The sequence below is a fragment of the Melanotaenia boesemani genome, chromosome 4 (genome assembly GCF_017639745.1).
Source record: "Melanotaenia boesemani isolate fMelBoe1 chromosome 4, fMelBoe1.pri, whole genome shotgun sequence".
NCBI lineage: Eukaryota > Metazoa > Chordata > Actinopteri > Atheriniformes > Melanotaeniidae > Melanotaenia > Melanotaenia boesemani.
This window is the reverse complement of record NC_055685.1, coordinates 37,910,446-37,936,471: the sequence shown is the minus strand read 5'-3', so window position 1 is coordinate 37,936,471 and position 26,026 is coordinate 37,910,446. Positions and strand designations below refer to the sequence as shown.

Genomic DNA, 26,026 nt, shown 5'->3' with positions numbered 1-26,026 from the left:
GGTGTCTAGAATGAAGTTCAGATGACAGCAACACTATGCCAGAATTCTAAGCTCAGCAGCCTATGTTGCTAACAAGCTAATAGCGTGTCAGACAAGGAAAAGCAGCCAAAAAAGCTAGCAAGCTTATTTCATAAATGACTAATAAAAACAAGAAAAAAAAGCTGGAGTTAGTTATCTTAAGCTAATAGTTAATAAGGGGAGTAAACCTTGTGTTTGTAATGAACTAAAGTTAATAACACTCCAAGCCTGAGACCACATCTTCATACAGATTGGGTTTACTATCTTTTTGTTTCTTATTACATTTGGACCAGAAATGAAAATAGATTAAATGTACTTCATTTATCCCAGAGGGCATTTTTCCCAGAAGAAAAAAGAAAAGATCCATTATGGTCCACTCAGTGTTGACTTGTTAAATGATAGCGGACTAAAAAGAATGATGACAAGGCCTTCTTATGTGTAGGGAGAACATTATACTTATCAAGTTTAGCTGTTTTGTCATGTTTATTATTATTATTATTATTATTGCCTGTCATTGACGAGCAATACAAATAATTTTGCAATGATTATCTCAGAGAGGACAATTCAAACAAATCTCCAAACTCTGTTTTTTGTATGAGCAGGAAGAGCAGTTGCCTCTTTTGTTTTGGTGATACAACAGCACTCCTCTAGTCTACAGGAGAATCTTATCCCAGCTAAACATAAAGGTAGAGCCAACTGTAGGCAACTGGAATTGATCTAAAATCCAGGTTAAAGTACAAAATCTAAAAATCCATCACAAGTTAATGATAAAAAAAGAAGCCACAGCATCAACAAAAAACAGTTGTTTGTTCAAGAACATAAAACAAGAAACATGTGGAATTGGTAATATTTGTAAAATGATGGTGTACTCTGTCTCGCATACAAAGCTGCAGAAATATAACCCACTGCTTAACCCTTCTGTTGGTTTCTGAATCACTCCTCAGCTACAGGAAGGTCGTGTCGAATAACTGCACGGCTGGGGTGAGCGCCGAGTACACGGCCAGGCGGCAGCAGTGTCCCGTTCAGGCTCCCAGAGGTCTCCACCTGGTCACCAGTGAGGGCTCACTGAGTGCCACGCTGGGTGCAAACGTCACCTTCCTCGTCTTTCTGGAGGAGGTGAGCCATTTCCTGTCACAATGACAGCCGCACGCTGATGCTAGGAAATGTTTTCTAACTAGACTGAACATGGTGACCAAAAATATCAAGCTCAGCTGCAAACTTCATACAATTAACTGATAGCATCTGCATTCTGACACTCAAAGAATGTCTTTAATGTGAAAGTTTTGTCGAACAATGTCTCCACACAACTACGGCTTCTGCAGCGGAGAGAAAAACATTCCACAATTTACTAAATAAAATCTCACTGGTCTTAAGATAACAGATAAAATCTCATTTTAAACAGCTCTATATCCATTTAGCAGACAAATAAAGACAGGTCTTTGTACCACCAGTAGGTGGGATATGTTACTGATCGCCATAGCAACTGTTTTCAGCAACAGCTGAACTATATACAATAGTTTTTCAGTAAAAAAAACTGAAAATGAGTCCATTTGAATTTGTGTCAGCAGAAGTAAAAGTTTTGTTTGCAATTTTTGTTGCAAAGTTTTTAGAAATTTTCCAAATTGTCTGGAAATGCGGTTTTTAAAATCCATCCATCCATCCATCCATCCATCCATCCATCCATCCATCCATCCATCCATCCATCCATCCATCCTCTTTCACTTGTCAAGGTAAAGAGATGAGACCCTTTCCTTGGTAATACTCTCTAGCTCCTCATGAGTCAAACCTCCAACAGGAGGTGACGGGGAAGCATTCTAATAAGATGCCTTCCTTCTGATTCAGAGGAGCAGTTCCACAGCAAGCTGCCTCTGCATGAATAAGCTCCTCACCTGATCTCTCAGGATGAGCCCGGCTACCTTCTGAAGCACCTTTCAACTGCTCGTATCTGCAAGCTCTTTCTTCTGGTCAGTACCGAAATGTCATGGCTATAGGCGAGGTTTGGAATATAAACTGATCAGTAAATCGAAAGCTTTTATTTTTAAGTTCAACTCTGAGTGGTGCCCTCATTACTGCTGACAAAGTGTCTCTCTCCTGCCATTACTCATGACAAGGATCCTGGGACACTTAAACTCCTTCACTTCGGGCAATGATTCTTTCCCAACCTGGAAAGCTGATTGATAAAGTTTGTGTTTAAAAGTTGATGGACATCAGTCTAATACTGCCAGTGACCCATGACCCAGAAAGTGTCAAACATTACCTAAACCCCTGAATCCACTGACGAAAGACCAAACCTGCTAATTTTCTGTGCTTTGCAGGGTGATGGAGCAAGGACCAGCATCACCGTGGACTTCGGAGACGGACACGCTCTGACGTATTCCAACGTGAGCTCCATCGAAGATGGAGTCAAACACATCTACAAGGCTGTGGGAATCTACCGAGTGATTGCCACTGGGGAGAACAGCCTCGGCTCAGAGACCGCCACCCTTTATCTGCACGTCACCTGTAAGACGCTGAAGGCTTTAAAGCACTTAAACGATAATGTGTCTTCATTTAGTTTGAAAGTTTTTTGTTCTTGCCACTTTTGGTTGTTGACACTTTTTTTTTTTATCACCATCTGTGGAATTGCTACCGTCCGCTTGTAGGATGCACACCTCGCTCTGTTTTATCTCCTCACAGAGCATGCTCCCTGCACATAACCAAACAAACAAGTCAGACAGAACAAATCTCATTATACGTCCTCTCCAGCCAGCTTATGCTTCACATGCACTCAGCTCACTGAAGCCCCCACGGCCTCATATGTGTCAGATCTGACCACCCCTGGTGTATTCAGGGGGTGACAGATGTAAAAGAGCTGACTTATTGATCAGGGAGCACTGATGCCCTCACCAATCTGTCAATCCTCTGTGCCAGCCATAGCCACTGCAGGCTCAGGGGTCCACAGATGAAAAATAACACACAGATGGCAGCTATTGGTCCCAGTGCAACAGAAAATTCTGGGCAATGTTCACCCTCCCCTATAAACTCTCCCTCTCTCTTTTTTTCCTTCATTTGAACCAATAAAGTTGTGTTTGTCATTTTCTTCTTCTTCTTGCATAACGTGGCAGAGAGCATCGAGTTCACTCTGTGATGTATGTGTGTGCCTGAGTAGGTCAGCTGGAGTATATCCATCTCTCAGCTCCCTTTGTGGCGGTGAGGAACAAGGAAGTGAACCTGACTGCTGTTCTGTGGCCCAGCCAAGTGGGAACAGTCACCTACATCTGGTGGATCGGAAATAACACCGAGGTACAGTAAAACCTGTCCCCACTTCTCTCTCAGCTCCAGCCTCTATTACACTTTTGTGCATTAGCAATTAAAAAGTAGGTTGCTGACTCTGTTATTCTGTTGAACTGTAATTATGCACCCAGGTTGGAAAATTGAGGCTGTTTGAATCAGCTTTGGTAACAGCTGTAGAGCATGGTTATTTATTACAAATATAAAAATGTGTGGTTCTATTAGAATGTGTCCTTTATGTAAGTCGGCCTGAGGGGTACTTGCTTCAGCCTTGCCCGTTTGTCACACATTGAAATTCCTCCAGATTGCTTTGATGCAGTGGTTCTCAAACTTTTCATCAACAAAAGTCATGTCAAGCTCACACCCTCCCCATCCCACTATCACATGTACCCTGATGCTTGCAAAGAAATGTACAAAGAAATGTGCTACAAAATAGTCTGTAGTTTATTGGTTGCTACTTAATTAGTTAAAACCGTGTCAGTGACAGAGGGATTGACGATTTCCTCTGCTGTAGTGTGGGGCGGTTAAACCAGGAAAAGTAGCAAACTATTTCACGTGAGCTGAGCTTTTGTTGAGATAGATGCAGCTATTTACAGTTAAGTCATTTATTTCTACAGAGATCTACAGTGAAAAGTGGGGCTGGAACTTGCTTGGCTTCATACTGTCAGATGCAGATGTCTGGAGACATACAACACACCGTGGTCTTTATTACTCACCATTGACCATTACCTGTTCAAGCCTGGGGCAAGACATGCCTCACCATATTTTCTTGTCTGTTGTTGATTCATAATTGTTTGCCCATTGGTTCTTCTATATTTTGCTAGCAGTGCAAAAACTATAAGTTTTATTTAGCCTTGCTGCATGCCCCCTGGCAAAACTCTGAGAGCCCCCTAGGGGGCCCACCCCCCAGATTCAAAACCAATGCTTCAATGGCTTAATGTTTTGCATATTAGAGGGAGAAATAAGGATCCCTCTTCCAGTTTTTCTTTGAGATATTTGGTTTTTAAAGACATTTTTCCATGTTTGGTAACAAACTGGAGATCCTCTGTCCATCTTTGTTCCCCAAAGATTCAGACTTTTATGGATCCTGCTTTTGGACAAAACCCTGATTACAGTCTGTTTGGAATATCATCCTTATTTATTTATTAATAGTTTTTGTATCTCGATTTAAGGTCCTAAACTGTTTCTACTACAAATTGCTTCAGAATGTGCTACAACCTGGGATGTAAAATGAGATGAATCCAAACTGATAAAAAGAAGACAAAACTTTAACAGATGGATTTGGAAATGTATCCAGATGACAGTGTGAAACTAAAGCAGTGTGTGGCTGTGACACGTCAGCTGTAACAGCATACAGCATAAAAGAAAATAAAAAAAATTTGACCAAAAAAACCCATAAAGCTCTTCTAGCAGCCTAACATAAAACATAAATGTGCTTATTGAGTCATGAATGTGTTTATTAGGTGTTTTATGCTTCTGGTTAAACAGGAAACAAACCACAACCCTGAAAGGATTTAACTGAAGGGTCATCATGAATCCAGGAATCAGTAAAAAACCAAGCTGCTGTGTCATGAACACATTCCTCCTCAGTTCTAGCTGAATCACTGCATGCTTTGTGCTCCTGATGAAATCCTCCTGATTTATTCACTGTCTTCATAATCAAGCCATTAGGAGGTTTCCATAACGACGGCCTGTTGTGTCAGCTGGTTAGGTGATACCATGGCAGTTTCAGCTTCTGAACGAAATCTGAAAAACCATCAGAGACGTGAATAATGACATGAAAAGCTGCCGGTGCTCCAAAGGGACCTGCCTGCAGGCCTGTGCTTGCCCATGCGAGTTTGTGAGTGTGTCTGTTTATTTGTGAGTGTGTCAGCTAGCTGACACCTCTGCAGTGTAAACAACAGCCATGTGAGATGTTAACCTGCTGCAGAGAACTGTCTCTCATGGGAACGCCCAGATTCCAGCTCTCTCCGTCTCTGTGTCTCTCAGCAGCAGCCAGTAATCACCCTGGAGGGAAGCGTGGCGTGCACGTTCTCCAGGGAAGGCGTCAATACAGTCACGGTGCAGGTGTCTGCGGGGAATACCATCCTGCAGGACAGGAAAAGCATCGCTGTCCACGGTGAGTCCATCTCCTCTGAGGTTATGGAAATAAGATGTGTTTATACAAAAACGCAAATACAACAATCTTATTGTCATTAGAAAACGTTCTCACCAAGGCTTTAAAAATGGAATTATTCATTATTTCATTTGTTTTTATGAAATAATTTATTATTATTATTAATTCATTTAATATAATTTAAATGGCATTTTATCCAGATGTGAAACCACTTTGAGGATTTGTATTAATTATGACTTTTATTTGTTTTTGTTTTTTTTTTTTTGGTCTTTGTAAAAGAGTTAGTTTAAAACTGACCATAGCTGTTGTTTTCCTTTTTTTTTCTTTTTTTTCTTTGTTTTCCCCCCCATTTGAACAAGAAATAATCTTCTGTTTGATTCAAACATCCATCCTGAGCTGTATGAGAAGTTGGAGGGAAAACTTCCATCAGAACCAGAACCAGGAAGGAAAACCTCCATTAGAACCAGGAAGAACAGCCATCTTCCTGGACCAGTTGGGAGCGGAGAGAGGAGGAAAGAGGGGTCAACCAGCCGCCGAACTCTAATCCAGGGATTCCTGCTGAGAAAGAAGAAGAGAAACAAAAAAAGAATGACATCAACAACGTCAGATATTTCTACATGGCGAGTAAACAGAGCAGAGAGGAGCCCAGTGCATCATGGGACGTCCCCCAGTAGCCTCGGCCTATAGCAGCAGGACTAAAGGATGGATCAGGTTCACCGAGCCAGACCTGCTAAAAGATTTATCAGGAAGGGAAGTTTGAAGATCATCTGAAGGTAGACAGGGGCTCTGATAACTGAAGGTTCTACCTCCCGTTCTACTTATAAAACCTGCAGGAACCAGTAAACCTGCAGTCTGAGAGTGAAGTTTATGTAAAACCACAGTTAAACATAAAACATGCTCAACAGGAATCATGCTGCAGGACAATGACTGCGTTTTCAAATTTACCTTCAGAGAAACGTATCCCTTCCATCCACCCATCCAACCACCCACCCACCCACCCATCCCTCCCTCCCTCCCTCCATCCATCCATCCATCCATCCATCCATCCATCCATCCATCCCTCCATCCATCCATCCATCCATCCCTCCATCCATCCATCCATCCATCCATCCATCCATCCATCCATCCATCCACCCATCCATCCATCCCTCCATCCATCCATCCATCCATCCATCCATCCATCCATCCATCCACCCATCCATCCATCCATCCATCCACCCATCCATCCATCCATCCATCCCTCCATCCATCCATCCATCCACCCATCCACCCATCCATCCATCCATCCATCCATCCATCCATCCACCCATCCATCCATCCCTCCATCCATCCATCCATCCACCCATCCACCCATCCATCCACCCATCCATCCACCCATCCATCCATCCATCCATCCATCCATCCATCCATCCCTCCATCCATCCATCCAACCACCCATCCCTCCCTCCCTCCCTCCCTCCCTCCATTTTACTTATCGAGCCCTTCATGACAACAGTTTCTGCAGAGACCTTCTGCAGCCCTACGTTCCCAGCAGATCCCTGAGATCAAGTGATGAAGGTCTGCTGGTAGTTAAGCCACCACGGCTGAAAACTAAAGGTGACAGAGCCTTTGCAGCAGTGGCTCCTTCCCTCTGGAACTCCTTTCCTCTCAGCCTGAGATCTGTGGACGCCGTCATTTCTTTTTAAAAGCAGCTAAAAACTCATCTTTTTAAACTTGCTTTTATTTAGTTTTATTAATTTTTATGTTCTCTGTGTTATTGTGTTGTTTTGTGTTCTGTTTTATTGTTAAGCACTTTGTGATTTTTATCTTAAAAAGGTGCTATATAAACATTTACTTACCTACTTACTTCCATCCTGGCCCTCACCCACCAATCCAACCTTCTTTAATCCATTAAAGCTCTTAATGTCTATAATTTTCAACAGCTGATTTAGTTCTAATGTTATCAGACACTTAGTTTTAGCATAAGCCTACCTCACATGTCTTCATCAGAGGTGTCTCTGGATGGTGTGTAATGTGATGTGATGTTCATTGAGGCGGTGACAGGTCGACACCGCCCAGGCTGACGTATAACACCATCGAAACATGTCAGGTAGGCTTATATTAAAAGTAAATGTCTGATAATATAAGAACATTCCTTTCCTCATTGATTAATCTTTCCTCCCTCTCCCTCTCTCATCCATTCCTTCCCATCCTCATCCTCCCTCATTCATCCATCCCCTCCCTCCTTAAATGACCGGAACAGAAACAAACCAAGAGCAAATGATTTGCTTTGTGGGCTGAATGAGGCTAAACATTATTTAATAAACAGATGAAAGTGAGAAACATCTCACACACATCAACTTTCCTCCTTGCAGAATACTTCCGATCTCATCTGCTTGCTTTTTCATCAAACCTGGACGAGCACAACCCCGACGTGGCAGAATGGAGGCTGGATGTGAGCCGGGTCATCAAGAGCTCTCTGATCCAGGTAAAGCTCTCTCAGGTTCGCTGCGTTACTCCGGTAAACACTTGTCAGAGCTGGGCTGGACGTCTGAGTGCAGCATGACCTCTTCAAAGCTTCCAGACATGAATCTGACTTTTATGATGATAAATGATGAGGCAGGAGGGGAAAATATAGTTCAAGAGCTGCTGATTGCTCTGGTTTCAACACATTCTGTGAGTTCAGGGCCGCTCAGGAAAGAGGCTGAAGTGTTAGAGAAGAATAAATGTCAGTGTGTGTGCTCTGTGCTGACCTGGGGGGATGCTGGGAGATGAACACTTACCCAGCTGTCAAGTGGAAGAAATGATTTAAAGCCACACATGACATTCCAGTTACCGACTTCGACTCATTAACTTCCACATTTCTGTCACAACCTCAGACTGTAGATATATTTCTGATACCAATGAAGAAACAGTCGGAGTTTTGCATTGTAGTTTTACATGTTTTGATCCTGCAAAATCTAAATTAAACATGTCTGCTCTTTCATGATGATAAATAATGAAATCATAATTTATACAATGATTTCATATCCAGTCGTATGGCAGTAGTTGACGGTTGGAGCGCTGTCAGTGTGGAGATTCAGGGAGGGAATCTGACGGGAAGCCAAGCCAACTCAGGCCACCAGAAGAATGAATGTTAAACCTCATTACAACTTAAACATTTGAAACTGATCAGTTTAGCATCTGACAGCTTTTACCTGATCCTGCTGCAGATCAGCTGAGTCTGTCAGGAGTTTTTATATATATATATATATATATATATATATATATGTATATATGGGGTGGGGGCTAATCTAATCCCACCCCAGTAACAACAGCCATGTTAACAAGAAGAAGAAGAAAAAAGGACAATGTTTTGCCTCAAGCTGACCAGTACAATGAAAAGACACCAGTCAAAAGCCTTAATGACAGCATTAATCTGAACGATTTACAACGCCCCTCCGGAGACTTCTCATCCTCAACACAGAGACGTTCACTGATTACCTCAGAAAAAAACTACTTCAACTTCAACAGCAGAGTTCTTTCACTAAAGCAGCATCGGTCTCGTCAAATGTTCACCTCATTTAAAGTAGAGTTCCTAAAAATTTATTCTTCTCTCCGCCACTAATTTGGCTGTAACCATGACAGATGAAGCAGCCAGTAAAAATGAAGGCTCTGCCAAACAAGACTACTTCACAGCACTTTTTTGTGTCATTGTTTGTTTGTCCACTCGTCTCCTCTTTACTGTCTTCACATCTCTTTTTGGTTGTTGCAGCTCTATGTGACTTCTTTCCTTAGTTTGATTAGAAAGTAATCCATTTGAAACCTTATAACAACCAAGCTAGCATCAGATGCTAGCTACAGTGTTAAACCATGTTGTCACGTTTCCACTCTTTAGCAATAAAATAGTTTATATATAAGCCCAAATATTACAAGATGATGTTGCACGACTAATCTGCCGTGTGCTGTGTTGAATTTCTGGATTACATATGTTTTATTTTTTACCTACACAAGCCTGCTATTTATTCACCTGTTAAAACTTTGTGTGGCTGTAACAACTCTGTGCTGATGCTGTCATCCTGTGTTTGGATAACTTATTTTTTTAAATTATGTTATCATATTTTTGCATGCATTGTCATGATTTAGACCAGGGGTGGACACATTTGTAGAAAGATGCCGTCCTGCAGGTTAGATGATTCCCTGCTTCAACACACCTGATTCAAATGAAATGTATCCAACAACTTATCAAGTTCTGCTCAGGGACTCATTCAGGTGTGTTGAAAGAGGAAAACATCAAACTTGCAGGACTTTTCTTTCCTTGGTTTTGGCAAACACAATAATCCCTTTTTTGACTAAAACCAGATGTTTGAAGTACTGTACATGTGAACAGGTTAAAGTTGATGGTGCCGCTGAGAGATGAATTTCTCCTGCTTGCATATGTTCAGTTGGACTCAAACTGGCTGGGATGTTTTACACATGGACCACGGTTTGTGATGGGTTCACCTGGAAGTAACAGAAGAAGCTGCCAACAGCAAAATAAAAATATCATTTTTTTACAAAATGTCAAATTAACTTGGTAATAATTTGCCACCAGCTAAACTGTTTGTCAGTTGTTTTAGGTTGTGGCTTAAATGATAAAAAAAAATCCTAATAATAACCTGAAATGAGACATATGGCCATGTATTTTAGCAGAGTTGGACATATTCAGTCAGTAAATTGCTTTCCTTCCCCGTGTTTGTTCATGTGGACAAGGACAATAGCCCAGGTAACTGGTTTAACTGGACTTGTTAATAAGACGCAGTCAGACATTCATTGTCAGAGTCATTTTTCACACCGTGGACTTTATTCCAGCAGTGCAGAGGCACTGATCCCAGGCCAGCATAAACCAGCCTCTTTACAAATCTTCTGTCTCCTTCCTGTCCCCCTCCAGGCTACAGGTGTGAAAGAGGATCAACTTCTTGTCACCATCCTGCCAGGTTTACCCACAGCAGCAGAGTTTTTCCTCCTGCCCGACAAACAGATAACAGAAGGGAAACCAGAGAAGAGCTCTGCTCATTTAGATCAGGTGAGGAAACAGCTACAGCATCATTCCTCTTCCTCCTCCTCCTCCTCCTCCTCCACACTAGCTCCGAGTGCTGTTCCTGTAGGTGGATGGATGTCACCTTGTTATCCTCACTCTAATTTTACCACAATGCTGAGCATCATTTCCACCTATTTGTGCTTTGTGACTCATGGCAGATCTTTTTACAGTAGCAGCAGCTTGTTCAGTAATTGCTTCATGGAAATAATAATAATAATAAAAAAATCCTAATTTGAAGTTCCTGCTTCCACCAGCAGATGTCAGTATTAATCCACTGACACACATCCCGCTTTTATCCATGAGTCTAATTCTATAGCAGCCTAAGGAGTCTCTGCAATAGACTCATCAATAAACCTGACAAGTATTAACAGGGCTGGGGGGGGCTTTTAAATTCTTTCCAGTAATATCCTTGGGGTGGGGTGGTGGCAGACAGCAGCAAACTAACAAAAAAAAAAACAGAGAAAGAAAGAAAAACAGCCTGTCATTGTTGATCAGTTCACTAAATCACAGACATATCAATCACATCTAACAGAGAATGACTGATAGTAATAATAATAATTATATTTCTCTGTGGGGAAGAAAACATACAGAAAGAAGCAAGGGAGGAAATCAGTATGGCACTCCTCTCTACTGGTTCTGGAAGGTTCCCCTCCCCTACAAACCAGTCATAAATCTTCATTCAAGGTTGGCTTCTTTAAGTGTAAAGCAGGTTCTGCTTATTAGAATGTGTAATAGATTTACTGACCCTGGTATACAATGGGAAAAAAAGCAATTATTCATAGCATGGACTAAATTTAAACAGCTAAGAAGTACAAAGGGGAGAATGAAGGACCACAGAAATTACTCATATCACAATTAATTTGGCAAATGAGGCTGATAAGATAAATGAAGTCTCTGCAGCAGGAAGAAAGGCATCAGCAGAGAGAAAATTCAGATTTTATTTATTTTTGCTTCACAGCTCCGTTTAGGCTTGTTTCACATTAGTGAAATATGATTTAAACACAGACACATTTAGCTTGTGTAGGAGCATCGGCGCAATGGGACAGAGACATAAGACTGTGTGAATGAAATTATCTGTGTGGGGAAAGCCAGCTCGAACTTCGGTTTTTATTCACTGTTTGGAAAAAAAAGGCAGCGATCAAGTGAGGCTGCATGTTATGCATTATGCATCGCAGTGGAAAGGTCCCACAAAGTCTTACGTAAATACTGGCATGTGGAGGCAGTGAGGTTTCTTTGGGTCAAGGGTCCTTACAAATAATGCAATAACCTTGCTTCGATAAAGTCTGCCATTTAATCTGTATTCAGTGCTATGGTCGTTATTTTGGAATAATAACTTCCTTCAGGTCTAAGTAAATCAAGGTCTGGAGCAGATGTTGCCACTTCACCCTTCACAGACCTCCATTTGTCTTTTTCAAGCAAAAACATCCTGATTTCAGAGGCTGTTAACAGAATTTAAAGCTGCATTAGTGAATATTTTTGCATTAGCAGCAGCTCAAGATGACTTCAGTAACTTCTGTTTATAAAACCCTCAAATTATTATCTCTGAACTCTGCAGAGTTTTGGCTTTTAGGTGCTTCTGTTATTGATTTCCTTTTCTGAACCAGCATTTTTCACACTTTAGCAACATTTTTACATGCCAAAAAAAAAAAAGTGTCCTTAATGCCCCCTGCTGGCACCAACCAACCCACACTGTAAAGCACTTGGCTTAGGAAACCAAAACACAGTTTAAAGTGAGGAGGGGTTCTGGATATAAAACAGTTAATTTATCCCACATTATTTCACAGTCACCACCTGTGAAATAAATTACATCTTAGTTTAAATAAATTATTATCATCATCACATTATTTATAAATCACTTTAACAACAGTCACGGCTGAAACAATGTTCTGTTCATCTTAGATAGATCACATAAAAGGATAAAAACAGATAAAACACACATTAGGTAACAACCACACTAAAGGATTGGACACTGAAAACCTAAAACAATCAAGATTCTCAGTTCACTGAAAAACCTCATTAAAGGAAGACAGTAGAAACCCACCTCTATCCAACTTTTACTGTGTGTTGCTGCTCCAGATGCTAGCCTTGTTTCTATTTTCTAAACAGATTTGATTTATGGCTCTTCGAAGGAGTTGAATCGTTCCTTTCAAAATGCCGTTCAAAAGACTGTCTGCTTCTTCTTCTTCTTCTTCATCTTCATCTTCTTCTTCTTTTTCTTCTTCTTCTTCTTCTTCTTCTTCTTCTTCTTCTCATTATTATTATTATTATTACTATTATGTTTTTTTTAGAAAGCAATCAGGGGTAACCCATTTTTTATCAAGGAAATAATCACTGGTAGCAATTATAAAGTAAGATTAGGATCAGAATAACTTACACGCCCCACCAATACACACCCTGTTTGTGGGAATTATTCTGAAATACTGGTCATAATTTCATTTGACTTGTGTTTCCATTGTTACTATTTGATAAATTGGCTTCATATCCCCATGCTTCGACAGTCAGATCACTTTTTTGAATTTGTTCTCACCAAAAACTTCATGGCACAACAAAAACTAAGAAGGCTAAAATTAGCTTCCAAGCAAAACAACTTTTCCACAGAAGAAAATTTTACTAAAGCAAAAAAAAGAAACCTTACAATATAACAATAATAAAAAATATGTACCTATATAAAATCTACTACACAAGATTTGTAAAAAAAATAAATTAAAAACATTATTTGTGGATAAAACTCTCAGTATTTGTTTTCAGTTAATATTTTCTGCCCACAAATGCATCATGTGAATGGATCGTGTGTTGGATATCAGAAAGCCATGATGGCACCACGCCTCACGTGAAGGCAACGTGGACAATTTGTAGCTAAAAAAGAACGGCTCACAGCTGAGTTCTCATTGGTACTTTAAAAGAACCATTCAAAAGAATCGATTCTTTTATGAACATCACATCTCTAGTGGAGACGTTGGCCAGTGAAGATGCTGAAAATCTGTCTTTCTTTGAAGCTGTTTAAGGTTTTAACCAACGAACCACTTGCAGAAAAACATCCGTTTTTCTTGATGTTTCCTCTGTTATCTGTTATTGTCTGGCAAAGATAGATCTGGAATGTCTTCTAAAGTGGAAAAATGCTGAGAAGTGCTGATCCTTGCTGCTGTAACAGTAAAGTTGCGTCATCTTGTGTGAGTCAAACAACTTTATTTTAAAGATTTTCTCCGCTTCTCTCTCAACAGCTCTCTGAGGTTCTGCTGAGCGCCCTGAACCAAAACCTTGTCCAGTTTACATTGAAGCCAGGAGTCCAGGTCACTGTGTATGCAGCGCACCTATCAGCAGGTAAACAAACACAGCTGTCTCTGTTTGTGTAGAACAGCCCAGAAGGACTTGTGCACCTTCTATAATCAGTGGGACAGACAAAGCATGTGGACATAGGCAGAGATAAGTCAGGTATATATTCAATATGTTCTTCCCCCGTTACCACCTCAACTAATAACCCCCCTGTGTCTGACTGGCTCCCACCATGTAGCTACACAGAGACATTCAGAGAGTGAGCAACGTTACACGTATGTGTGCCTCTTCCTAGTGGGGATGCTGCTACTGTCCTAAAGAGGCTTATAAAATAAAGAGTAAGAGAAGTCCAAATATTAAAACGATTCATAGAGGTGTTATTTTTTTCTGTTCCCTGCTCACTGCATGACTCAGCAGGCTGGAAATACAGGTGATGGAGGTTATTGTGTTGTTAATGCTCTGCTGCACTTGTCTCCCTGTCTCTGCAGCGCCCCTGGTGGACACCAGCGAGAACCACAGTGGCTCTGCCATGCTTATGCTGCTATCAGTTGTGGTTGTGGGTTTAGCTGTATTTATCATCTACAAATTCAAGAGGTAAAGTTTTTACGAAATGTCGACTGTGTACAGCCAGCCGGGGCTCAGCAGGGCGGCCGGTGAAAGGGTCGAAGCCTCCTGACAGCTCACCAAACAAAAGCTTCCTGCAAGGCTGCAGAGAAGGCTGATAGCTGCCAGTCAAACACCTGCGCTGCCTTTCACCGGCGCTCCTTGCTGGAGGATTGGCTTTTCCTTCACACATCCTGTAGGAACTCTTATCAGGTCATCCTTCACAAAAGACACGTCAGTCAGCCTTCAGCTGCTATCAGTATTAAGGCCTTTGAACACGGGCAGCTGACCTTTCTCACATGTTGAATTGTGTCCCTTGCTGAGGTTAAGTTCCAAAGGAAAACAATGGGAAGGGTCAAGAGGATTTATAGACAAGCAAAGAGACTAACATTTCACACATTTATAGACCTTATCAGCTTTAGTCTTTTTGCATCTGGTGATTTATGTGCAAATATTGGCTCATAGAAAGAAATTAAGTAAACAAGTGATGTTGACTGGTTGCAGATGAAAATAAGCTGATTGATGCTTCACTGCTAGCTCTGCCGTTCTCTTTTGTTATAGTTTAGGCTCTGCTCTTTATCCTTTTGCCTCACTGTAAATCTTTCCTCAAGGAAGATCCCAGGCCTCAACGTCTATGCGCAGATGCAGAACGAAAAAGAACAAGAAATGAAGAGTCCAGCTTATCCAACAGAGGCCCCGCCCAGCGCTCAGCAGGACTTGGTGCATTCGTTGGAGATTCTGGACACAGAGTTTAACTCACGGCCCATCGGTGAATACGCACTCCTCTTTCTGCAGCTTTTTTTTCATTTGACTTTTCTCCATTGCTCATTTCTTTCAGTTGTGTTCTTTTGTTGTTTCATGTCACTCATCGTGTGCTTTCTGTTGTGTGTTTCTCAGTGAAAGGGTCCAGTCAGCTGGAGAACAGAGTATGACAGTGCAGTGGCTTCTTAGTGGTATGGTTGATGCGCTGTTCTCACATGTACATCACCTAAAGAGAACAGATGGGTGGGGAATGAAAGAAAAACACAGCTTCAAACCTGCAGAAAAAGAGGCTGGAAAAGCTCCAGATCTGCTCAGATGTGAATGGCATCCTCTTCACATTGCTTATATTCAGTCATGTGACTTTTGAAAGCACACATCCTTTCAGTGAATGTGGTGGTCAAACCAAAATGGCTAATGTTGTGCAGAGAAGGTCCAAGATGTGGTCTAGTGCTCAACTCACACCCAAACTGAAAACACTCTGATACCTTAAAAAAGTTAAGATATATCATAGATGCTTCTTTGTCAATAAAAATAATTATTTTTACTTTGTTAATTCTTACTGGGAAATTTAGATGTGCATATTACTCATCTCTGGTAGATTTACTAGAGAGCAGTAGGCGGCCACATTTCAGCATTCAGGGAGCAGTTGGGGGGTTAAGGACCTTGAACAGAGGCCCATAGTGACTCCCCTTTGTGAGAAATACACATCAGCTCAGTTTCAACAATATCTAGAACTATCTGCTGCTTCACACCAGCATCTACACGGCATGAAAAGTTCAGAACACTACGACATGCAAGTGTCACGGTGTGGCGGATGCGAGGCTCCAAATGCAAATCAAACCAGGTGTGCTAACGAACAGGAAGCAGAAATGTTAAACTAATTCTTCCATTAGACTTTCGAGAACAAAAAACAAGAGAGGATCTCTTCAAATTCAGCAACGATTTATTCTAATTCGAATCACAGGTAAAGCAGCACTGGGCTGAGAGGACAGATCTTCCTGCTGAGCCTCGAACTCTGGATGTCATCACAGTTTATTTTCTTATTAGCCAGTTATCATAGACATGAGCTCTAATAAAACACACGTTTTAAACATTTACATCTTTGCTACATGTGTTTGGCCAAAACAAAGCATTTGTTTTACTCCGTCATGGTCTAGATTTTTCGTAGGAGCCCAGTCTATGCCGGTTTCTCGCTTAGCAACCACGATCTTGACGAGTAGAAGAAGAAAGCAGTAGAGCTTTTATCTTAACCAATGAGCTTTAATTTCGTCCCAACATAGCAGAAGCTAGCAGAGAAATCACAATGAACCACACACTCTGCTCTAGGTTGACCACCATGTTATGCATAACTAATGAGGCAGATGTGATGTCACATGAATACCAGCAGTTCATGCATCATTTCATGTCCAGGTTTTCATTGGTCACCCATCTGTTATAATGTCTGTCTGTAGTATAACATGTGTCTGTCCTGTTCTGTGGGTTTAATATGAAGGCAGATATTTTAGGACTTACTGTATTTCCTAAAATGAACAAAATAAAATGAAGTCAGTTGAAATCCACATACTTTTTAATCACACCCAAGAGGGGGAAACATGCAAGCAATTATTATAATGTGCATGCCATAAATTTAATTACATAAATAAATTAATATTTATTTAACCAATTTGATTAAAATTGTGTTTTTTCTTTACTTTTTGTTGCACAAAATGAAATATTTATCAGAATGACTTTTTATCCGGACCACTGTGGATCATTCTGGACTGTTTCTTGCATGTATTCACATCTCTAACAACTAGAGGGTTTCTCATTTACTTCTAGTGGATTTTTATGTGACATAAAGTCACACTAAAGACAATGATGACTGAAAGTAAAGGCCTGCCTCTGGTAAAACGTGTCATCCCTGAAGCATTTTAGAGAAGTCTAAAGTTTTTCTTACTGTATCATTTCCTTTTGTTCCGTGTTTTGTTTCTGTGCTGTAACCAGTGCCATCAGAGCTGGTTATTGGAAGGTGCTTTACCACACAGAGGACGCTTAAAGCTCTCCAGCGATAGGAATAAAAATGAATATTTTTTCAGAGTACAGTTATTATTGATGTTCAGAGCTCATCCTGACTGACAGATGAAGTATTGTAATCACTGTAAACGCACATCCACATGCCTCTTTACCAAGCCCACACATTGGTAGTACCAGGTACCAGTACCAGTACCCATTTATCTTTCAGAACCACCTTAATCCTGGAGGAAAACCAAAAAAATAAAAAAGAGATCTGGGATAGAAATAGATTGACTCTACCATGATCAGCTCTTCTATGTGAACCCAAGCTAAAATAAAAAGCTTACAAACTGAATTTTTGGGAAGGAAATCTAAAGATCAGTCCGTCTGGAAGCACAGATTATCCAACAGGCTTACAGTAAACACTGTAGTTGTCTGTACTGACCGGTGAGTAATCAGCTAGAGAAGGTGCAAAATGTAGGATTTATTAGGTTTATCTGTTTAACTCTAACTCTGAAGAATCTCCCGTTCCACCACATCCCAAAGCTGCTCTACTGGACTGAGATCTGGTGGCTGTGGAGGCCGTTGGAGTCCAGTGAACTTATCGTCATGTTCTAGAAAGCAGGTGGAGATGATCTGAGCTTTGTGACATGGTGCATTATCCTGCTGGAAGTAGCATCAGAAGATGCTCCACTGTGGTCATAAAGGGATGGACGTGGTCAGCAACAATACTCAGGTAGGCTGTGCTGGTTAAACCAGGCCACGTTGGTACTAAGGGGACCAAAGTGGACCAAGAAAATATCCCCCCACCATTACACCAGCAGCAGCCTGAAGCGTTGATCCAAGGCAGGATGGATCCATGTTTTCATGATGTTTCCAGCAGATTCTGAGCCGAGCATCTGAACGTGGAGCTGAAATGGAGACTCATCAGACCAGCAACGTTTCTCCATCTTCTATTGTCCAGTGTTGGTGAGTGTGTGTGAATTGTAGACTCAGTTTCCTGTTCTTAGCTGACAGGAGGCACCCGGTGTGTCTTCTGCTGCTGTAGCCCATCTGCTTCAAGGTTGGACATGTTGTGTGTTCAGAGATGCTGTTCTGCAGACCTTGGTTGGAACCAGTGCTTACTGGATTTCCTGTTGCCTTTTTATCATCTCCAACCAGTCTGCCCATTCTCCTCTGACCTCTGACATAAACAAGACATTCTGGTCCAGACAACTGCTGCTCACTGGATATTTTCTCTTCTTCAGACCATTCTCTGGAAACCCAATAAGTACTCAGATCAACAACCATGCTACGTTCAAAGTCGCTTAAATCCTCTTTCCTCCTCATTCTGATGCTCAGTTTGAACATCAGCAAGTTGTCTTCACCATCTCTACGTGACTACATGCTGCCATGTGATTGGCTGATTAGATATTTGTTTTAATCAGTTGAACAGGTGGAGCTGATAAAGTGACTGGCAAGTGTATTTTCATCCAGCTGCTAAAAACAATTCCAAAATAAATATCTACATACACGTGTCTGAGTATCATCATGAAGTTTTAACCGTTCTTGATATCCTCTAATTGCTGCTTCTTTCTGTCTCATCTCTCCTCAGGATGTATGAAACCTCATGTACATGTGAAATTCTCCACAGAACTCCCCACGTACATCGTCTAAACTCTGGATTGGATTTCCGCTCCAGCTCCATGGATATTTTTTTACCATTTGGGACACAATGGTTTTGAGCTTTATATACCTGTGCATGTTGGACCCTGCTGACACTGTGCTCTGTTCAAACCAGAAGAAACAGGTTTTTCAGTTGTCTTTTAACACGTCTATTTAAAGGCAGCTTGAATGAGAGGGCGGGAGAGAGGTGGGGGAGACCACGTGATAAGCAGCAGTGTTTGGATTTACTTGCATATCTCATATTGGTTTGCTGTTCTCTGAAGCTAACAGCATTTGTGTATTATTTATTAGTCATATGGATATACTTTTCTGAAGTATGTTATTGAAGTGAATTAAACATCTTTTGTAAATCATGAATGTCAATGTTAGAAATTTGTGTATTTTAATAACAAATATCATACTAAAAAGCAATGCGGTTATAAAATATGAATAGGGTACTTTAAAGCTTTTGGTCTGTTGTCCTCAAAAAGCTGATTTATGGCACAATACATATTTTATACAGAAATATTCCTCTCTTTTTATTTTAATTCCTTAACACCAGTACTACAGGGTTTAGTTTTCAGGATTCATTTTGCTGTTAATCTGACGCTTCTGGTACTATTTATGATACATACCAGTTTGTAAAATGTTTTATGCTTCTAAAATGCTTCACTGCATCTTCCCGCAGCAGCGTATCCCCAGACATGTCCTTAACTGTTGAGGATGAAGTAGATACCAACAGAGGCGTCTCAGTTATCCTCGACCTGGTTCTTGAGCTCCTGCAGGAGAGCAGAGGAAGGCTTATCAAGGCTCAGATTTAAGGTGGCAGCTGGAAGGAGATCCAGCTACTTTGCAGGAGAATTCAAAGAGCGTGGCAGCCAGAGGGAGAGAGAGACAGAGAGAGAGAGAGAGAGAGGCTAAGAGAGATGGAAGAGAGCTTATTGAGGACACGATGCATTAAGATCGTTCCAGTGGACAGAACAAGAGGAGGTTGACTTCTTGAATACTTAATGTGGCCCCCGTCAGGCTTAAGGCTCGCTAAGGTTGGTGACACATTTAGGCTAATGTCCTGACCCGCTGCAGTGCAGCACCCGTTTGCTTCCCAGGTCTTTTTAACGAGGAGCAGGGGAAGTGGAGCGCAGATGCCGCTAGGCTACATGGATGGTTAGCTTGCTCAGAGGATTGTCAAACCCTTTGCTGCTTGAGATCTGACGGATGGAAACGGCTGATTGATGCCTTCCAAATCTGGAGTTTTAGTTTTAGGAAAAATGTGGGAGATTTTCTGACAGCTTTGGGTTTTCTTTTCTACAGCTGTGTAGATAAAGCTGATTACCTGCATTCAACAGTGAACCACACAGGGGAGTGATGAAGAAGTGCAACACGCACTGACTTTTGAACTTTGCATCGACTCATGGAGATGCTCGGGGAATCTTTACAGCGCCTGCTGGTCCAACAGTAGGTTCTGTAACGATTCCTCAGTCATTTCTCTCCTGGTTCTGAAATCATTCGTTTATCCAAGTAGAGTTAGTCTGTGCTCTGTGGTTGTGAATGCAGGAGGTGTCTGTTATAATTAAACAAATACAGACTACAAAGAGAAATGACAGGATCAGGAGATCAACAGCTGGTTTACAGTCATATGGAAAAGAAATTAGAATTTTAGGTTTAATACTGATCATAATTTAACACTTTAAAACCTGTGGTCCCCCAAATTGAAGGCCTTTGAGAACAAACTGTGCCATTTTTGAGACCTGAACTCAAACCTCTGTTTTTGTTTCTACTTTACTTTATCAGAGTTGGCCTTGCAGAGATCATGTATATTGCACTATGTTTTGATTGAGGTTTACAGCTGTATCATTCTAAAGGATTTTCATCCTGACAGTGTTTGTTTTAGCCGAGCTTGAAACTTATTTCATTTGTGTTTTGTGCCATCTTCATTCATTCTTTAGCAGTAACACATATTCTGATTTACACTTCTTAAGAAATCTAACACGTGTTCCCTTTATTATGACTAAAAGTACTCAAATAGACCTTGTACGTGGAGAGATATACAAGTTTCATTAAAGGTATGCAACTTTCATGCAGATTAATTAAAGGCTGTACTTCCTTTCCACATGGCTGTATGTCTGGAAGATGGAAGCAAACAGCTGCACAGTACTGGTTGATTTTTAGTGCTTCTGGATTTAGTTAATAGTAACTCTCCAACCAGACATTAAATCAAATAAGAAGAGAACATTGTTAAATAACAGCTTTAATGGCTTTTTTATTTATTTACACATGATCAGGATACTTGGCAAACACTCCTCTTCAACTGAGCATTTTTTACTCCACAGACACTTAATCGCCCTTGATCTGATTCCCAGTAACATGTTTCCCATCATGCATCAGTGCAACTTCATTTTTAAGTTCAAGATTGGAAAACTGTTTAACAGGCTTTTTCTATATGTGGTTAAATCATTCAAGCAGTTTGAGGTAAAAGAAACGAACTAGGCTGCTCCTCTCGTGTTTCCTTCCACTCCCACCTTGTTTTGCTGGATGATTGTGGGGTTTTGAGCAGGGTTGGTTGAATTTCTGTTGCACTACTATAATTTGGTCAAATAAAGTTGGGAACATATATCATGACACTGGGAAAAGCAAGTGTGTGAACACTGAAATTTACAGGAACAAATATAATCATAGTGTAATTTTTAGTGTAGATTTTAGGTTTCAGATATGAATTCATATATTGTTGCAGCACTTGCAATTTTATTTGCATTTTTAGTTCCAGGATAAAGTTTACACTCAGTCGAGACGTCTTTTCTGTTTCTCTGCTGCATCGTGTTGTACATTTGAGTTAAGTCTTTTTTTAATAAAAGTTCCATTTTAACTTTGAAAAGTAGGAAAGTAAAATTTCTCCTTTGGGATTTGTTGTGTAAATTGTGAAAGAATTTCCATCTCTTTCTCCCTCTCTGTGTCTGGCTCTCATGTTGATAGCTTGAAGAAAAACTGCAGATCTGAGGTCAGAGTAGAAAAGAGCTGATGCTAACCTCAACCCCAGGCTAAAGGAAAGTAGCAGAAAAGATCCTCCTGCCTTTGACGAGACAGATAAGGGTTGATCAGACCTGGCTGGTATCTCCGGCCTTCAGGTTAGGACGAGCTGCGATGTGACGGCATCAAGTCATAGATGAGCTTTCTCACCATCTCCTCCCTGCAAAATTAGCAAGATTATTATTTTTGTAGAGAAATAATAATAATAATTACCAAAAAAAAAAAAAAAAAAAAGAAAAAAAAAAGAATTTTATTACTGTACAGCTTTTGTATAAGAACAGACGGTAAGGTGTTACAGTGTTTTGTTTGACCTCAACTGTGCTGTGTGTAATTGTTTAATGCATTTACAATCATATTTATTAAATGGAAAGAAGTCTGTTGAGACTGTTCTTGTTTTCTTACCTTTGTAAAGAAATCCTGTGTATCTAAGAAAACCCAACCTAAAGAAACCAAACAGGCTCATGTTGATATTTTCTTATTCGCACACACAGAAATCTGACACACTGTCTGTTTGTTAGTGGACAGTATTGGATACAATACTATTGTGTATTGGATACACATAAAGCCCAGTAATCCCAGTATGATGTGACGATGAGCCAAGGAGCTTCTTTTAATGTGCGGATCAATATTTAATGGAACTGAGTTGAGGTAACCAGAGAAAAATCCATGAAGCCAGCTCTTCTTCTCATCCGCCAGTAGATTGAGGCTGTATAGGGGTTAAACCTCTTTGTTTGTTGTACATGAACATTGAAACTAAAATCCAGTTTCCACAGATTGTTTCAGAGCAGTGAGCTCCAGTCCAGCTATTATGTGATGCTGGGTAAGCCCTCTTTGCTCAGAATAACCGACTTCTGCTTCTATACCCTGCACTGTCAGCCATGTTCTCCTGGGAAGTTCAAGTGCAGGTGGGTTTAAAACAGGAGAATAATGGTAGCAGGTTGAACTTTTGAGCTTTTGTGCAAAGTTTGTGTAGTTTGTGCTTGGAAAATGTCTCTAAATCCCATGCTAAATGAATCTATACCCCATGGGCCCCAATATATTTTCAAAAACCTTAAATGTGGAGCCTGCCCATTGAAATTTCTGTAAATATGGATAATATAGACATACACAAGTTATTTAACCCCAGCTGATGCAATGAGCAGCTTCTCATTTCTAAAACAGCCACGTGGAAAGACACATCCGTAGTCGTAGAAAAGATGTTCGTCTGTTTCAGAAGGGTCAGATCATCTGCATCAAACAGAGAAAACATCTAAGGAGATGCAGAAACTACTAGAACTGGGTTCAGAACCGCCCAATACATGATTAACAACTGGAAGGATGGCGAACCCTCGTCTGTTCCCCACTATCCATGATCTGGGGCTGCTGCAGCTGGTCAGGTCTAGGTTCAGGTCTAGGTTTAGGTCTAGGTTTAGGTCTAGGTTTAGGTCTAAGTTCAGTTCTAGGTGTAGGTCTAGGTTCAGGTCTAGGTGTAGGTCTAGGTTCAAGTCTAGGTTCAAGTCTAGGTTTAGGTCTAGGTTCAGGTCTAGGTTCAAGTCTAGGTGTAGGTCTAGGTCCAAAGAATGAGGTCAGCTGATACCTGAATATACTGAACGAGCAGGTTAGAACCCAAACAAAAATTACTTGGTTTTGGGTACACAAGTTATGATGTTTCTAAAAAATGCTAAAAGATGTAAAAGCAGACTGCCTTATAACAGTAATTGTAAACTTGGTCACCATACAGAATTCAATGAGTTTCAGGGTTTGAACAAAGTGGTGCATGAAACAGTGGTCAAACAAACCAACAGTCAGGAGGTTGAAAGTTCATCCACTAGATATGTGATTTCACAAAACTTTATACATTATTTCAGAAAGATTTAAGCTTTGGATTGGAGAAATACGATCAGTTCAGTTAAGTGAAATCTGGAACTATCTGCTGCTTCAGACCAGCTTCTACGTGACCAAACAGATGAAAACACAGAAAATCTTGGAGGTCTGGAACTTCTTGGTATATGGATGGATGGAAACAGTTTGGATTAAGATGCTTCATGGAAAGATTCTGCTTTGTTTCTGCTCCTGTAAGTACAAATTTGCTGTTTTTGTTGCATATAGCATTGTATCGCTGCACACACTGGACTACAATGATCCTGACCACCACTTTATGTCAATCACAACTCACAAAGCAGATGTGACGTCTCATGAACATCAGCTGTTGTCACGGCAGCGGACATGTGACATGCTGTCAATGTAAAATGGGCGTTCTGTTAATAAAGTATTGGCATATTGGCAATTCAGAGGTATTGAAGTTTTACTAGAACTTTGATAGAAATGAAACAGGTGACTTTAGATTAGTCCATGTTTGAACCACAAGTTTCTTTGAACTAGAAACTGAACATCGCCTACATAAGCAGCAGTGTACTGGATTCGTGTGGTTAATGAGGCGGCAGTAACTCATGGAGGAAGAGAATATGTCCTTCAGCTTCCCCAGTCTACATGTCAGAGTGTCCCTAGGGATGAACCTGAAACAAACATTGTCCCAATCAGTTAGAAAAAAAATTCTAAATCAATCTAAAATAATGATGAGTGGGTAGAAAACTAAAGGAAAACATATATAAGTACTAAGTTACTATGGTACTTATGGTCCTGCATGTTGTTGTGCTGCAATAAAACAATGAGAATTTTTTTTAACTACCTACCGAGACACCTCCTTTCCCTACATTTTAGCAAATATACAACATGCAGTATGTGTGAGAAACTAGTTTAGACCAGTCTGTCAAGCAGAATAGATTCTCTCAAAAATAGGGAAGCAGAACAGAGAGTGCAGTCATTAAAGATGAAGATGTTAATTTCAGTCTGGATATAACCTTAACAAGTACCAGTCCAGAGTATTATAATGCTGAAATGAGTGGTAGTGCATAAAGGATGGTGTAATTATAGCTGGCTCGTTCACTGTTATGTATGCTGTTCCTGAAATAGCTGCAATGGTAATAATGGTGACTGCTTCAAAAGGCAAAACTAAAGCAGAGAAGCTTTATTATAATCCATCTTCCTGCTGAATAAGTATGATCTGAATAAAAGAGAAGGATGTGTGACTCATCAGAGATCATCATCATAGTTAACATGAAGTTATAATCAAATGCTTTTGTTGTTCTTAACTAAAGAGAAGGGAGACAGGTCACTGGGCAGCATCCTGCTGATGAGAGACGAGGGGGAGGTACAGTCAGAGTGGATGAGGATGGACGGGGATGACAGACTCAAATCGCTTTGAGCCAGAAGATGCTTCAGCACCCAGGGGAGAAAGAAGATAACCAAGAGATCAATTCCAGTACAGGGCAGGCTCTGCCGACATCTCAAGGTAGCACGCTGCAGTGCACTCAAGGGACGTTCTGTCAATACAAGCTGCTGTTACCACAGATTTATGCTCAACAAGACTTCCAGAGAGGCTTCTGGAGGAAATAAATAGCTGGAGGATTGCATGAAATGTTAAAACATTACCCATGGTGGAACCCTCACTGTAGATTAAGATATCTGAAACTGTAGTTGTTCGGGTTTATGTCAAAGCCTCCATCAGCAACAAGGAAATGTTGTTTTAGGTGTGATGGAGCATTAAAAGATGAAATTACAGATGCTGTTGAAATGCTGTTGTACAACCTCAATTCCAAAGATGTTGGGACTCTGTTTAAAATGTAAATAAAAAGAGAATGCAATGATTTGTATTTTCCATAACTGATTTCAAATAGAACATAAACATCATATAAGATCTTAAAGTGGGACATTTTACCATTTGACTCTGAATCTGATGGCAGCAACACATCTATAAAAAGTTGGACCACTGGCAACAAAAGACAGGAAAAGTAATTGGAACAAATTAAAAAACTGGAGGAGCATTTAGCGACTAACTAGGTTAATATGCAACAGGTCAATAACATGACTGGGGATGAAAGGAGCATTTCAGATGTAAAGGTGAACAGAGGTTCACCAATCTGAGAAAAACTGCTTCTAAATATTTTGAATAATATTGATCAGTGTTCCACTATCCACAGTGTATATCATCAGCAGATTCAGAGAATCAGGAGGAATCTCTGTATGCATGGGACAAGGCTGGAAGCTGGTGATCTTCTGCATTAAAAGCAGACATGAATCTACTGGAAACCACTGCATGGACTCAGGAAGACTTCCAGAAACCACTGTCTTTAAACACAGTTCACCCTGAAACCCACAAATGCAGGTTAAAGCTCCATCATGCAGAGAAGAAGCCATGTAAACAGGATCCAGAACCAGCGCCGTCTTCTCTGGACCAAAACTCATTT

The 26,026-nt window shown here is 40.6% G+C and overlaps 1 protein-coding gene across 4 annotated transcripts in view; it reads left to right on the top strand.

Moving 5' to 3' along the window:
- LOC121638480 (VPS10 domain-containing receptor SorCS1) overlaps positions 1-22,116 on the top strand; it is a 201,772-nt gene extending 179,656 nt beyond the window's left edge. Inside the window, exons 18-28 of one of the 4 annotated variants that reach the window (XM_041983306.1) lie at positions 963-1,134; positions 2,334-2,520; positions 3,167-3,300; positions 5,278-5,407; positions 7,759-7,871; positions 10,293-10,427; positions 13,664-13,763; positions 14,204-14,309; positions 14,930-15,087; positions 15,216-15,271; positions 18,667-22,116. In XM_041983306.1, the coding sequence (XP_041839240.1) occupies positions 963-1,134; positions 2,334-2,520; positions 3,167-3,300; positions 5,278-5,407; positions 7,759-7,871; positions 10,293-10,427; positions 13,664-13,763; positions 14,204-14,309; positions 14,930-15,087; positions 15,216-15,250 (1,270 nt within the window). In that variant the 3' untranslated portion in view covers positions 15,251-15,271; positions 18,667-22,116. Of the gene's footprint in view, positions 1-962; positions 1,135-2,333; positions 2,521-3,166; positions 3,301-5,277; positions 5,408-7,758; positions 7,872-10,292; positions 10,428-13,663; positions 13,764-14,203; positions 14,310-14,929; positions 15,088-15,215; positions 15,272-18,666 lie in introns of those variants that run through there. The other 3 variants (XM_041983304.1, XM_041983305.1, XM_041983307.1) reach the window with 3 other exon arrangements.
- The last annotated feature ends 3,910 nt before the right edge of the window (positions 22,117-26,026 follow it).